This window comes from Cryptotermes secundus, unplaced genomic scaffold (genome assembly GCF_002891405.2).
Source record: "Cryptotermes secundus unplaced genomic scaffold, Csec_1.0 scaffold234, whole genome shotgun sequence".
Lineage (NCBI taxonomy): Eukaryota > Metazoa > Arthropoda > Insecta > Blattodea > Kalotermitidae > Cryptotermes > Cryptotermes secundus.
Window position 1 is genome coordinate 2,514,143 of NW_019725843.1, and position 12,535 is coordinate 2,526,677.

General features: G+C 41.1%; 1 protein-coding gene across 1 annotated transcript in view; it reads left to right on the forward strand.

The window, feature by feature from the left end:
- Window positions 1-12,535, forward strand: part of LOC111863656 — a 596,698-nt gene that overhangs the window by 562,431 nt on the left and 21,732 nt on the right. The window contains exon 10 of the mRNA XM_023850153.2: window positions 10,733-10,802. Coding sequence (XP_023705921.1) covers window positions 10,733-10,802 — 70 coding nt within the window. The remainder of the gene's footprint in view (window positions 1-10,732; window positions 10,803-12,535) is intronic.

Genomic DNA, 12,535 nt, shown 5'->3' on the forward strand with positions numbered 1-12,535 from the left:
GCGAATTTGGTTTGGTGAATTCTACAGTACAAACGATATGGAGAATCCATATTAATTCCACGTTAATGTTACGTTAGTCTGTACTTAACTATGTATTTCACTAAAAAATGCAACATTTTAACTCGGTTTTTGGTAGATTTTTACGTGACTAACATAAGGCTACTGTGGAAGTGCCCATTTCGGTTACAACGACATTCGTTTATAACAACACTATTTTTAGGTCCCTTTGATGACGTTATAACCAAGTTCTACTGTATTTTATACTTGAAGTGCTCTGGCGATGACTAGACGTTCACTGACGTTTCGGAGGAACGTACATGGTTTGGAGCCAGCCAGCGCTATTGTATTTCGTAATTTTTAGTTGATTATTTAACGACGCTTTTGTTATTGAGACTTGTTAGGCCCTAGTGTAAAATATAGGCTTACTGGCGATACAATTTCTTGAAATGTTACAAAATTTCAATAAATTGCTTATTAGCTTTGGGAGATTTCCACACACACACACACACACACACACCACATATTAGTAAGAATGTTCTGGAGGCATTCGAAAGAAGGTAAGTCCTCATATACACTCTCACACTGGTAACGCGGTAAGTAATTAATCTCTCTCCTCTCGCTCCCACGTTGGACATAGGGCTGATATCTCAGTTTCATGATCATTTTTATAACGCTTCAGAATGTTACTGCTACAGTAACACACAAAGTCTTCAACACTTCCACGCTTAGATTCTCCTTGTACGAATTCGGTGATCTGGTCTGTCTTGTTCTCGGAACGGCCTTCTACTACTCGGTAGGACTCTCCAATATATAATCTTACAGTCTGTCTCTCCATGATATAGGATTTGGTCGAACCGCATAGAGATCACTCTCTCCAAGGGTTTCTACTTCGCGTATCTTTCTGCCGTTGCTATGTGAACAAACTTTACCTAGCTGTTGTAACGGAGACGTGTTTCAATAAGCCGTTGCCGAGCAGTGGATTTACATGTCACAGTGAGCATGGGATTTAGAAGGTAAGAAAACCAGTTGCAGAGGTACTCCTTTGTGTTAAGAAAATGTAGCACTTCATATTATCATAGGAAACTTCTAATAAGTTTAAGTTGCTTTGCCTATTCCTGTATGATAACAAGAAAATTGAGAAATGAATGACTAAGAATAGTAGAAGTTACTAGATTAGACGGGAGAGTTTTGGGGGAAATGGTGTTGTAAAATTTTGAGCTTCACCCGGTTTTGTTAACGTGACGTCATTTTAGAGGGAAGTATACTGTTACTGAAGATGCGTGACAAAGAGTGACGAAGGATTTGAGAACATAGCAAAATAGGCCTATCTTCCTCTCCCCCTCCTCTATCGGTCATCACCCTCCTTCCACACTCTTCTTATCCCTCCAAGTGTTGCGTCATTTATGGATGGTCCCTTAAGTCCTGAAAATGCGTGCCGGAAGGAAAAGAAAAAAAAAAGATAGCCCTGTGATATAGGATCAAGTGTGACTACGTATATCTATACTGCCGAAACCCCAACCTGCGGTCTACTTGAACACTTTGCTGTTGGAATCGTAATTCTATGCTCCAATTTGTTAACGACTTCTTCGGCAGTTTTCATTTCCAGTAATCTTCATGTGCATGTACTATACATATAAATTATTTTCATATGACTCCATCTTGCCCATTTTATACTGACGTCTTACGCGAACTGAACGCTGAAGTTTCTCACGCGCACATGGGCACTAAACTTTTGTTGCATAATTCAACAGTAACATTGCAGAAATAATTCTTAATATGCATGAAACTCATTGCTTTTCTTGTATGTACTTAAATTCGCATCATATCGAAAGGCATTTAAAGTAGAGGTTGCATTATATAGATCTCCATGCGTCATATTTTGTGTTACGTTCCGATTGTTTTACAGCGAGCTTTTCTTTTTGTGCGAAATTTTAAATTTAATGTGAGCTGCATATAAACTGGAGCTTGTATTTGAACGATATTGATAGAAACTGTAGTTTAGTTACTAGATCACTTAGTAGGAAGGTTGACTGTTCGGTCATCGAAGGACCTAGAAACAAATCATAGGGTGATGAAGGGGAAATGGGTGCGGTACGAAGTGAGTTGTGGCTTTTCTCATGGCACTATCATAGGATATTATTCCATAGGCGTAGGAACTTCAACATCAACCTCAGAGGCCATGCTTGTCTGTCTCATACTGGTTTCTTTCCTGACTTTTCTACCCCGAAGATGGAGACGATATGCTCCTCCGAAACGTCGCCTTTGATTGGACTAGACGGTGTTATATTCCAGAAGCTAAAACTCCCCATTACCTCAAATCTAATATACATAATAATTTACGATATCTGAAAATAAACAGATGAAAAAAAAAAACAATTTTGGAGGAACCTACTGCCTCTATCTTCAGATGTAAAGGTATAGCTATCATCCCTGTAACAGGCCGTGGAGGCACATAGGGTTGTGAGACGTTGAGGGTCCCACATTTTCTAGACAGTCGGATCACAGATGGCGGTAAGGTTGTCAGCCTTACGCGCCGGCCGCCCTTTACCCCCAAGAATATTCCTGGTACTCATTTCTGTTAGAAGCTGAGTCGACCCCAGGGCCAAAGTGCGCCTGGAAGGATTAGGTAAATTGAATAAATCCACCTCATCGGGACTCGAACCCGCGACCTTCCGGCTTGTAGCATAGTGTGTCAACCAACTACGCACCCGCGTGCCCCCATCTTCAGATATGGAGGGACATCTGCATCATTCATGTGCTTATTTATTTATCTCAAGTTCTCGTAACGTTGTTGTATCAGCATCTGAAGGCAAGTAGCGATGAATTACAGGCTGACTAGTGAACAGTCAGTTGGAGAGGATATGGGAGGACTCGTCATGATCTAGTTTTTTAAGTCAGCACCATAATTCGCCTGGAGATACTGAGTAAAACCGCAAAAGATTTAAATCACACCGAGATTTGAAGTGAGAAGCAGAATTGCTACCCTCTTAGCTGCGACGTTCAGTGGACATCTGAAGATGGAGCCTGCAGGTTCCTCCGAAACGTCAGTTACAACCAAACATGGTGTCATGATCTATAAGACCACGCTCTAAAATATTCTTCGTCTTGGTCAAGACGTCTGTCTAGAGGGAACATGTTTCCATCTTCAGGATAACCCACACGAGGAGGCAACAGGTTCGTCCGAAACGTTGGTAACTTTCTGCCAGAATAAACGGTATTTAATCCTATAATACAGAGATTTATTCATCGCTGTGAGAACCTCAGATCTCGCTTTATTGAATTGATTTCAAACACATATCTCCGACTCTGAGATGAACTGACTTCGTCGATTAAGTTTTCGCAACAAGAAATTACATTCAGGGACGTATTCTGCTCCTTGCCGCTTTATGCTGGTGAAACTTTCGGGAAAGACATCGCGAGAGCTAGAGAGACAGTGGGGAGATAGTATGGAGAGTAAGAGAGAGTTATAGGGGCATTCTTCGTTTCTGGTCCCACAATAAAAGTTTTAGTGTCACCTCGCCAGTCGTTTTTAGAGTTCCTTTGGGAATGCCTCAACCCCACACTACTGTAACGTCCCCGCTCCACCCACCCCACAAACAGGTTCTCTGGCGCTCAGCGTCACCAGAGAACATCACCCCACAATGAAAATTAAACCTCAATGATGCTTCCAGCTCCTGTTTCAAAAAGAGACGCCATAAAGCTGGTTTCAGACGTTCCTGTCGCGACGCAGCAACCAATTTTCCTGGTCCCCACTCCACTATACCATTACTCTTGAATGTTTCACACGTTGCCAATTGGTCATACAATTCTTTGCCACGTTGCCGATAACTTAACTACAAACAATGTAATAGGAACGATATTTCTACGCCTTGTGCTACAGGTTGTATGGAAAACTGACAACAGCGACGTGGGGATGGCTCAAATTACAGTGTTGTCGCTTCACGGAAGAAGGAAACTCTCGTCTGAAAATGCTGGCATCTAAATGATCTTTCCAGGATAGTGGTTGAAACTAAATGAGCAAAGTCACAAGAGCAGGTCATGACGAAACAGACCATTTCTTTCTTGCTTGTGTATGGTAAGCGCAGCCCGCACCACCCCTTCACAATCCGACTAACGCTCAACCTTTTAGCTCAGGGCGCTACGAAGCCGTTTGGGAAGTGTTATACAATGATCACGCGTTATGTGTGTGGCAACACAGCCACCCCACCCCTTCGCAATCCGACTAACGCTCAACCTTTTAGCTCAGGGCGCTACGAAGACGTTTGGGAAGTGTTATACAATGATCACGCGTTATGTGTGTGGCAACACAGCCACCCCACACCTTCATACACCAGCTAATGCTCCCCTCTTAACGCATAAACGTTACAGACTCCGCTAAGATCAACAGGATGTGCGAAACAGAATGTTAGTGACCAAACAGTGTTAGATGTTCTATAATGGCTGTTGAGCTGATCTAGAAATTTCCTCGTATGGAAGTAAAGGCTCATGAGTGTTGTTACAGAAACCAGTCGCCGAACTCTGTATTTAATCAGCTCAGTCCATTTCATGTCTTGGCACTCCGTATTTTTTAAACCATTTTCTGGTTTCGTGGGTTATAATCCTACATGGTGCGTAATACTTCTCATACACTGCATGCCAGATTTTCAAGATCACGCACTGAAAATCGCAAGTGTTATTGCAGTCCCTCAAGTTCGCACTCCGCCATATTGATATTATAGATAGAGAAATGGAAATGTTTGAAGTCAAGGCGTTCTTATGAAATCAGTTAGTGGATGTAATAGTGACGTACGTAATTAATCAGAGGACTGAAAGCATTACAGTTAAACTTATGTGGTTCCGAGAAGGGAATTCCTTTTTTGGGAACCGTGAGGTGTCTCGTATGCAAACACACGACCGCTGTATTTTGGTTTGTTGTCTGAAAGGATAAAGGTTTTCGGAAGTGTGTGTACTGCTTGTGGCTTCATATCTCACTCTTCTCGATTAGGTTTTTGGGACTCTGGAAAGTCTGAAATGGCACAGAAAGAGAGAAAAATACTTTAAGGTGTATTTCTTCTCCTTTTCTTCCGCTACGAATCCTCCCTTGATCTTTAGCCTGGACCAAATTATCCTTAGCCCGTCTCCCGTTTTTATCTCCTTTCCTGCGTTCTTACGTCTCCTTGATGTCTTTGTCTGCGTATCCCATTGCTTAAACGTCCTGAATTGCCTAATCACAAAAATATCGTAAATCATAACAACGGAAGGTATTACATTACTGTAGCACAGTTTTGCACTTCAAATTGGCATATCTATCTATCTACATATCTGTCTGTCTGTCTCTCTATCTGTGGTTCTGCAGTCCTTTCTTCGATCTTGGCCGCTTTTTTAGTTTCTTGATCTTATACACAGTCGGTAGGGCTCCTTGGACGGGGGATCAGCCCGTAGCTAGGCCTCTACCTGCACATAAGACAACACAAACACAGAATAAACGCACACAATGCCTTAAGTTGGATTCGAACCCGCGATGGCAGTGTTTGAGCGGGCTAAGACAGTTCATGTCTTAGACCGATCGGTCCCAGAAGAACATGCTCTTAATTATTTTATATTCGATTATAGTTCAGCTTGGGAAATGAGGTTTGTTACGAAGGTGGCGGTGGTGTAAGTAATACATCGGCATTAAGGAATATATGGGACATTAAAGATAACGTTAAAACGACAAGTCAGAAAGTTAAAATTGTGTAAAGTGATGATACTTGACACACTTTTATTAGCAGTGAAGAAGCTTCGGTTTAGTAAAAGAAAAAGGTTACCAGTAGTAAAATCCAAGCTGCTGACGTCCAAGTTTTAAGAAGTGTCTTGGAATGTGCCAGATTAGACCCGAGACACACAGAAGAATCCAAATGTGCGTTCAATGTGGGGGTGAAAATGGCTTAACAGAAGTAGATAGATACTCAGGCAGTGTAACAGCGGGGTTCGTTCCAGGATGTCTCGTTGCTGGGGCGGTTCTAGACAGTGGAAAGAGCTTCTTCGAAAACGCTCTGGTGTCAGGTATACGATGTCTCACTGTGTCTGTCCTCCATTTCCAGCTCTGGTTCAGTTCATAACAAATCAGGTTTCCAATTTACAAAATGTTATTACGGAGTAGAGAATGGACAATGACAGATTAAAAGAAAACTGTTCTTCAGAAACGAAAGAGTGTAGAGATAGTTGTAATTGTTTTTGTTGTAGTTTTAAAACGTATTTGCATTGTATTCATTTTATGTAGTGTGTGTTATTTGTGTGTTGTGTCTTATTGTAATACCACTGCCACCGGATAGAAACTCATTTACAGTTTAAATAAAATAATATGGGAAGACCATTCAGAGCTTGGCCGTGGATTCGAAACAGGTCTGAATCTACTCTGTGAAAGGCGTGAAAAGTTATTTCTATAAAAGCGGATTTCTTCTTGATTTCAAAATGTAGAATGGAATATGTTTGCGTTTCATGTTATTTAACTATGTAGACTTAAAAGCCTCTGTGTTATAATTAACGAGTATGGCTTGTCTGGTAATTAGAAGTCGTGTAATTCCTTATTTTCTCGAAAACAGAGTTATTTTTGTAAGGAAACGAGCTTAACAAATTATTCCTCATGACTTATTCTCTGTGACATATTTTGTCTCGTATAATTGGAAGAAAGACTTTAAGAAACATTGCATAATTATAAAAAGCAAAATGCACACAGTTCTCCTCTAGAAGCGTTTTAATCACACTTGCAGACTGTGTTCTCTCAGATAATGCAAATATTTGCTTTTCATGTCTACTAAGCTCAAGCGGTTAGTCGCTGGTTCCCACCGCGGCGGTCCGGGTTCGATCCCGAATCTGTTCAAGTGGGATTTGTGGTGGACAGCGTGGCGCTGGGGCGGGCCCGCAGTGTGAAGGCGGTGACTAGCCGCCTGAGCTTTGGCAAGGCCAGTTCTAACGCGTCCACATTACTCATGCTCGTGCTCGTGTGACTCGCTATGCTCGCGAGTAATGTGGACGATATGACAAGTCACGAGACAAGCAAATTTTAAATTTTTAATTTAAAAGCTATAGCCAATAAATTAAAATGCGACTACAGCCTATACACACTACGAGTAAATATACGGATCCTCACGCGCCGAAGCCTGGCGAGCAGCTGAAGTAGTGTGGACGAAGATGTACGAGCACAAGTAAAAGCCAGACGAGTCTCCCGACGAGCACAAACCTGGCCAGCACGAGCACGAATACGAGCACGAGTAATGTGGACGCGCCTTAAGACTTCCATAATTTATGCCAATGCCATTCTCGGCTTTAAATGTAGTCTCTGTGCGTGCGTGTGTGTGTGTGTGTCGGGGGGAGGGTTAAAACTGTAAAATGCCGTTGAGGCCACACAGTCTTAACGTCTGAACGGTGTGGGTGTGCTTCCCCTTCTCTGGCTGCTTTTCTCTGAATCAAGAAAACGCATAAAACTTGTCGCTGCAATTTCAGAACTATTTAAGTCGCGTCTCAAGGGGCCCCCGGGGGTGTGTTGCACTAGGAATTATTGACTCTCTAAACTTCGACCGTTGTTTCATGGCATTTTAGAATATGCGACGGTGAACAGAGCCCAGAAACAGAAATTCCTAAATTATAAAGTCTGAATATGATATTACGCCTTCATTTTATACACTCCGTGTAACAAACATGTAAAAGATGTTCTGTGGTTATAGTATTGACTGCGGTGCCGGTTGTGTTAAGAACGGGACACCTGTCAACCTGTATTGGCTAAGCAGGAGGGGGGCAACCGTGGCAGTCGCTCCGAGGCCTCCAAAAAGCAGGACTAGAATCCGCAATTTACTGTAGGTTTTCTTGTCTAAAATCACGAAAACTTAGTTTGGATTTTTAGATATTACGCCGGAAGGTCGCGGATTCGATTCCCGATGAGGTCGTTGGATTTCTCAATTGACCTAATCCTTCCAGCCGCACTATGGCCCTGGGTCGACTCAGCCTCTAACAGAAATGAGTACCAGGAATCTTAATGGGGTTAAAGTGTGACAGGCGCGTAAGGCTGACGACCTCTCCGCCATCTGTCTAGAAAATGTGAGAGCCTCGACGTCTCACAACCCTATAGACCTCCACGCCTCTTACGAAGATAGCTTTACCTTTTTTTACCTTTATCATAATAAATTAAGAACAACAACAATGATAATTTGTTGTTAATGATAGCCCCCCTCACTGCCAATACAACCAAGTATCTAAGTCCAAATGCTTTTGATAATAGTGTGTTGCAGGTCCTAGGACCTGTTTCACGTCCAGTTAGCCCGGTAAGTGCTCTACTCTGGATCATTTCTTACATCTGGTGATGAAAACTTCATTTTTCAGAACATTACAGAAGACATTGTACTCCATATGTGAAACATCACATGATTCCAACAGCTAAGTTGGCCTGATATTTTGCAGATAATTCGTCAAGTAAGCTTACTGCTTTGTATTCCAGAAGCATACCAATCCTGCACCTCCCCCCCCCCAAAAATATTGTAGAACTGTCAGCTAAGAGAGTGAAGATGTAGGTTCCATAGAACCTAAATCTTCTTAGACATTTCATTAGACACTCAAAGTGTTCAAGGTCGCCAATCAGTAGCAATACTTCTATTTCAACTACCACAAGTATATTTGTCAGCCAAGATATATCTCATGTAATTTATACATACTTTTCCCTTTTAGACCCCCATTCTGTCTTTGCTAATGCTCACTTCATCTCATAGCCCGAGCAGATGAAGGAAACAAAAGGATAACAGTTTTATTAACACACATCAAGATCTCGTTACCAAAAGTCAGGTAATTGTTAACTGAACGAAGATTCTTTTTATTTAATTTTTTTACACAATGACGCGTTATCCACTGTGTCGAAGCACGTTGATGCAGGCTGTAGCATTTCTAATGTATATTCGTAAAGACCTGAAAATCCTTGCCTTGACATCTGTTATCCTGACATTTTCTTGTTTTCTGCATGCCCCTCCAGTAAAGTCCAAAGACCATATTTTTCACATCCTTTCAAGTTCATTTTCACTATCATCCAATCATTTGATGCTGTATAGTCTGAATTGATTGGCAACATAGAGGCTGCGCCATAGCTCAAGTGGTTAGTCGCTGGATTCCCACCGTGGTGCCCTGGGTTTGATCCCGGGTCTGGTCAAGTGGGATGTGTGGTGGACAAAGTGGCTCTGGGTCCGGTTTCTTTGGTTTCCCCTGCCAATCTTCATTCCACCAAATTCTCTATCATCATAATCATCCGGGGCAGGCTACAATAGGCCAGTCAGTGGCTGCTGTGCTGAGTGGACCCAGTTGGACTCCACCTCCCCCCCACTAAGCGAATTAAAAAAAAAATTAATTGACAGCATCATTAAGTAGACCACAAAAAAGTAAGCACCACATTGTGGATATATTAGTTTCTTGAATGTAAAACATTATAGTCCTCTGTATTGGGTGGAGGTGCATGGTCAGTTTCATGATTTGACTGCTGCACTCCTACCCATTCGATAGCAGGCCATATGGGTCCCAGAGCTGATCTGGGCATGATAATGGAGAGAGATCTCTAACCCTGGTGCATCTTCACATTTTAGAAGGATCAGAAACAGTTAATGGAGCTAGAAAATGCATATTGACACATTTAACAGTATGTCACTGAGGAGAATTACTAAGTCCATATTCAATATTACAGATTTTTCTGACTGTGCAATAGCTCAGGTAGTTCGACACTGGCTTTTTATTTTAGAGGCTCAGGCTGAGTCCTGGGTCACTTCATGTGAGATTCAAGGTGAACACAGTGGCACTGGAGCAGGTATATCTCTCAGTTTCTTCAGTTTTCCCCTGCAGATCATCATTCCACTATTGCTCCTTACTGAACTGAGAGTATCATGGTCACCTGAGATATGTAGGAACCATAACATGGTACTTGGCCAGGTACAATGTAAGGAATTTGTTTAAATTATTGCTTTAGGTCCTTTATCTGACAAGATATTGAAGCAAAATTGAAAGCCTTCAAGATTACAGACATGCCTACATATGTCACAAAGCCCGAAATTCATCTAAATAATGTTCCCACCTGACAGAAAACACCATATCAGCATTACAAAGACAGATCCATTAACACTAATTAGGACAATAATGGCTGTTTATTCTGAGAATCATGTGAAATGATAAATAAACTATGTTGACAGAGTGCAGAATTGTTATTTCTTTGACATTATAACAAGTGCTTCATAACGTTACAACGGTGCTTTAAAGAGTTAGTATAGTCAGCATGAGAGATATACAGGAAGATGTATGCTGTATGAAATTTTGTTATGAGGTAAAATATATTAGAATTGCTTGGTTACGCTGCTAGAACCTTGCATAGTTCAAACTTATCACAGACAAGAATTGTATGTATGAAAATTGAAGTTATCACAGCTGTAAGGATCAAAATTGTAGTTTTCTGAAATATGACACTGTGTAGTTCGGTAGTTAGGTACCAGTTTTTCGAGGAAGCTTAGCTTCTTTTACCCTGAAGATGGCGGCAGCAGTCTCCTATGAAGCCATGCTGGCTCTGTGTCAAAATATACTGCATCGCATCTCAGAAGACTATAACCTTGAGTTGTACATTCTGTAATATAACATGTACTTAGTCTTTCTAAAGTTGCTGAGGTCTGCAGTTAACAGTGACGTGATCACGGAATTCAGTTCTTCACTCCTTCAACTCAATACCCCCATTCATTATAACGTTTGCTTCTTTCAGATATTGCGTGATATTCGACAAGGGTTGTTGCAAATTGGAAGGGAAGGAGTAAGACCAGGTTTGCCCAGGGGTGAGTATTGAACTCCATTTCTGCAAATTTACGCAGTTATTTTGGAAGCTTTTGAAGGATTATCACTTTAATTATCAAAGAGGTAAAGGATGAATGTACAGGAGTTGGTATTAGTAGTCATTTATAGTCAGATGTATAATGAAGATCAGACTAACAGTGAAGTAACATGCATGGCAAGAAGATTACCATACAGGATGCTTAGTCTATTCTTATGTCGTTCTGTACTATTGCTAGTATGTTGCGTTCCTTGAAGTGATACACATACATGCTGTACACAAATACTGCCATGGTGTGGATGGAATTATATGGAGACTGTCTGTCATGTTTTCTTGGGACTTCGAAATTTGAAGTCATATAAATAATATTAAAAAAAATAGTTCCTGCCCAAAAATAAAGCCACCCTGCATCCCCATTACAAAAACCAGTTATTTATTTATGGTCTTTGTAATAGATATGTCACTTCAGACTCTAAGAGTGTGTCAGCCAGTTCATGCTATCTGGGAAAATAATCATTGTTTTTTCTAAGAATCAAATGAAACAAGTAAATACTATAATCAATGACTTAAATGCATAGATTTTAGGCACATTTTCAGCCATGAAGAACGTCTATTAAATTTGCTCTATCCTTCCATCTATGTACACATGAAACAATTTCAGGACTGCTGAATTGAGTTTTCTAATTTGATATTAGAGAATTTTAATAAAATATGTTATCACTATTCCTAATTTTTGGTTAAAATCAGAAAAGAAACAGTGGACAGTTTGCATAAAGATCTAGATGTGGTACTGATTGTACCTTGCCAAATATTTCTTAGAGCTGATGTTTGTGCTTGTAACATGCTTCTCGCTGGTTTCTTATTTGGCTTACTATTTGACTGAGAAGATAGGGGCAGTTTATTCCTCCAAAACATCAGTGAACTTCTGTCAAGACTACAAAGCATTAATCCACAAAGATGACATTCTTCAGCCAAAAATATGGTCTGCAGTCTCTCAGAACATTGCCAACATACTGTACAGTGTAGTAATATTCAGATGCAGTATTTCAACTGCAGCTGCCTTGAACAAGTAGGCCACATCTTGATTTATCTGTAAGATAAAGGTAAAAAGTAAAGGTGTCCCTGTTACAGGCTGTGAAAACCCTCAGGGTTCTGAGACATTGAGGCTCCCACATTTTCTAGACAGTTGACTCACATATGGTGGTGAAGTTGTCAGCCTTATGTGCCGTGCCAGCTGCCTTTTACCCCCAGGAAGATTCCTGGTTTTTATTACTTTCTGATGATATCAATAGCTCGACTATATAGCATGCAATGGTGGGATGATTTCTAGATAATGAACTGGATATGATTTAGAAAGGAAATGATGATGACCTAACTGAGGTACTATTCCAGTGTCTGCTGGAGGGAATGAGGAGAACTGCTGAGATTCTCAGTCAGGATGGCCGGTGTCCTAGCTGAAGGACGTGAGCCTAGAGCTCTACTGCTACACCATCTCAATCCATATATAGGTCCAGTGATGCTCTATTAAAGTGCATAGGCCATATGACATGTATCACAAGATTTTGTTCATGTTAATGACAGTTTTTCAATCAAGTTGCATAGTGCGATGTCCGTGAATGATAGTAAAATTAGAAGAATGTGGAGGGAACAGAGTATGGCATCTTATAAAGTACTGTCCCATTGTTTGACTTCATGGCTTGAGGAAAATTACCGGAGTGGTCGGTGTGTGCGTGCGTG